This window comes from Thunnus albacares, chromosome 2, assembly GCF_914725855.1.
Source record: "Thunnus albacares chromosome 2, fThuAlb1.1, whole genome shotgun sequence".
Lineage (NCBI taxonomy): Eukaryota > Metazoa > Chordata > Actinopteri > Scombriformes > Scombridae > Thunnus > Thunnus albacares.
The window spans coordinates 39,564,000-39,565,375 of record NC_058107.1 but is presented as its reverse complement, the minus strand read 5'-3'; the positions used below and the strand labels follow the sequence as shown (position 1 = coordinate 39,565,375).

Below are 1,376 nucleotides of genomic sequence, written 5' to 3'. Positions count from 1 at the left end.
TAAAAAAATGGCAAACTTTATTCAAACAGATAAAAAAAAAAAACAGAGCCTATAAAGTGATGAACAGGTGCGACAGGTGAGTCTGTTCACATGCGACAGGTGTCATGGAACGCCTCCAGGGTCCTAAAGTCCCTCCATGTTGGAGGAAGTCCGTCTTGCAGGAAACGACCGCAGCGCTGACATGAAGACTGGAAGAGTTTAATGTAGCTCCTTAGCCAGGTCTACAGGTGAGACAGGTAAAGAGACAGGTGAGACAGACAGGTAGAGAGACAGGTACAGGTTATTGATCAGTTATTGATCAGTGTCTCACCATGAAGGATCGGACCACAACGTCGGGCATCTGCGGCAGCTGGTAGTGCAGCAGGGCTGTGGTGGCGTGGTCCGTTACCTAGCAACAACACAACTAATCAGAGCACTGCACACCCAGCTCAGGTGTGAAGGTTTTCAGGTGATGATGAGTCTTACCTTCTGAAACACCTGATACTGAGACTTGGTCCAGATGTCCAGCTGAGGATAACAGAGGATACAGGTTACCATAGAAACAAACGACAGGCATCATGGTTACCTGTCAGGTGTGACCTCTGACCTTTCCATCCTCATTGTAAACGTTCTCGTTGAACCCTCGAACAACGGTTCTGTCGATGAACAGAGAACGCATCACAACGATCGCTTTCAACACCTTCCCCAGGGTCACCTGAGAGAGACAAGTGGGACAGAGACACCTGTTACCTGTTGAAACACACCTGTTACCTGCTGAAACACACCTGTTACCTGCTGAAACACACCTGTTACCTGCTGAAACACACCTGTTACCTGCTTAAACACACCTGTTACCTGTTGAAACACACCTGTTACCTGTTGAAACACACCTGTTACCTGTTGAAACACACCTGCTACCTGCTGAAACACACCTGCCACCTGCTGAAACACACCTGCTACCTGCTGAAACACACCTGTTACCTGCTGAAACACACCTGCTACCTGTTGAAACACACCTGTTACCTGCAGAAACACACCTGCTACCTGCTGAAACACACCTGTTACCTGCTGAAACACACCTGCTACCTGTTGAAACACACCTGTTACCTGCTGAAACACACCTGCTACCTGCTGAAACACACCTGTTACCTGCTGAAACACACCTGCTGAAACACACCTGCTGAAACACACCTGCTACCTGCTGAAACACACCTGTTACCTGCTGAAACACACCTGCTGAAACGCACCTGCTACCTGCTGAAACACACCTGTTACCTGCTGAAACACACCTGTTGAAACACACCTGTTACCTGTTGAAACACACCTGTTACCTCCTGAAACACACCTGTTACCTGTTGAAACACACCTGCTGAAACACACCTGCTACCTGCTGAAAC

General features: G+C 48.3%; 1 protein-coding gene across 1 annotated transcript in view; it reads right to left on the bottom strand.

The window, feature by feature from the left end:
- The window catches only part of med27 (mediator complex subunit 27), a 7,950-nt gene continuing 6,574 nt past the window's right edge, over positions 1-1,376 (bottom strand). Inside the window, exons 5-8 of the mRNA XM_044337937.1 lie at positions 587-694; positions 466-507; positions 311-388; positions 1-221 (exon numbers count right to left, since the gene is read on the bottom strand). Coding sequence (XP_044193872.1) covers positions 87-221; positions 311-388; positions 466-507; positions 587-694 — 363 coding nt within the window. The 3' untranslated portion in view covers positions 1-86. The remainder of the gene's footprint in view (positions 222-310; positions 389-465; positions 508-586; positions 695-1,376) is intronic.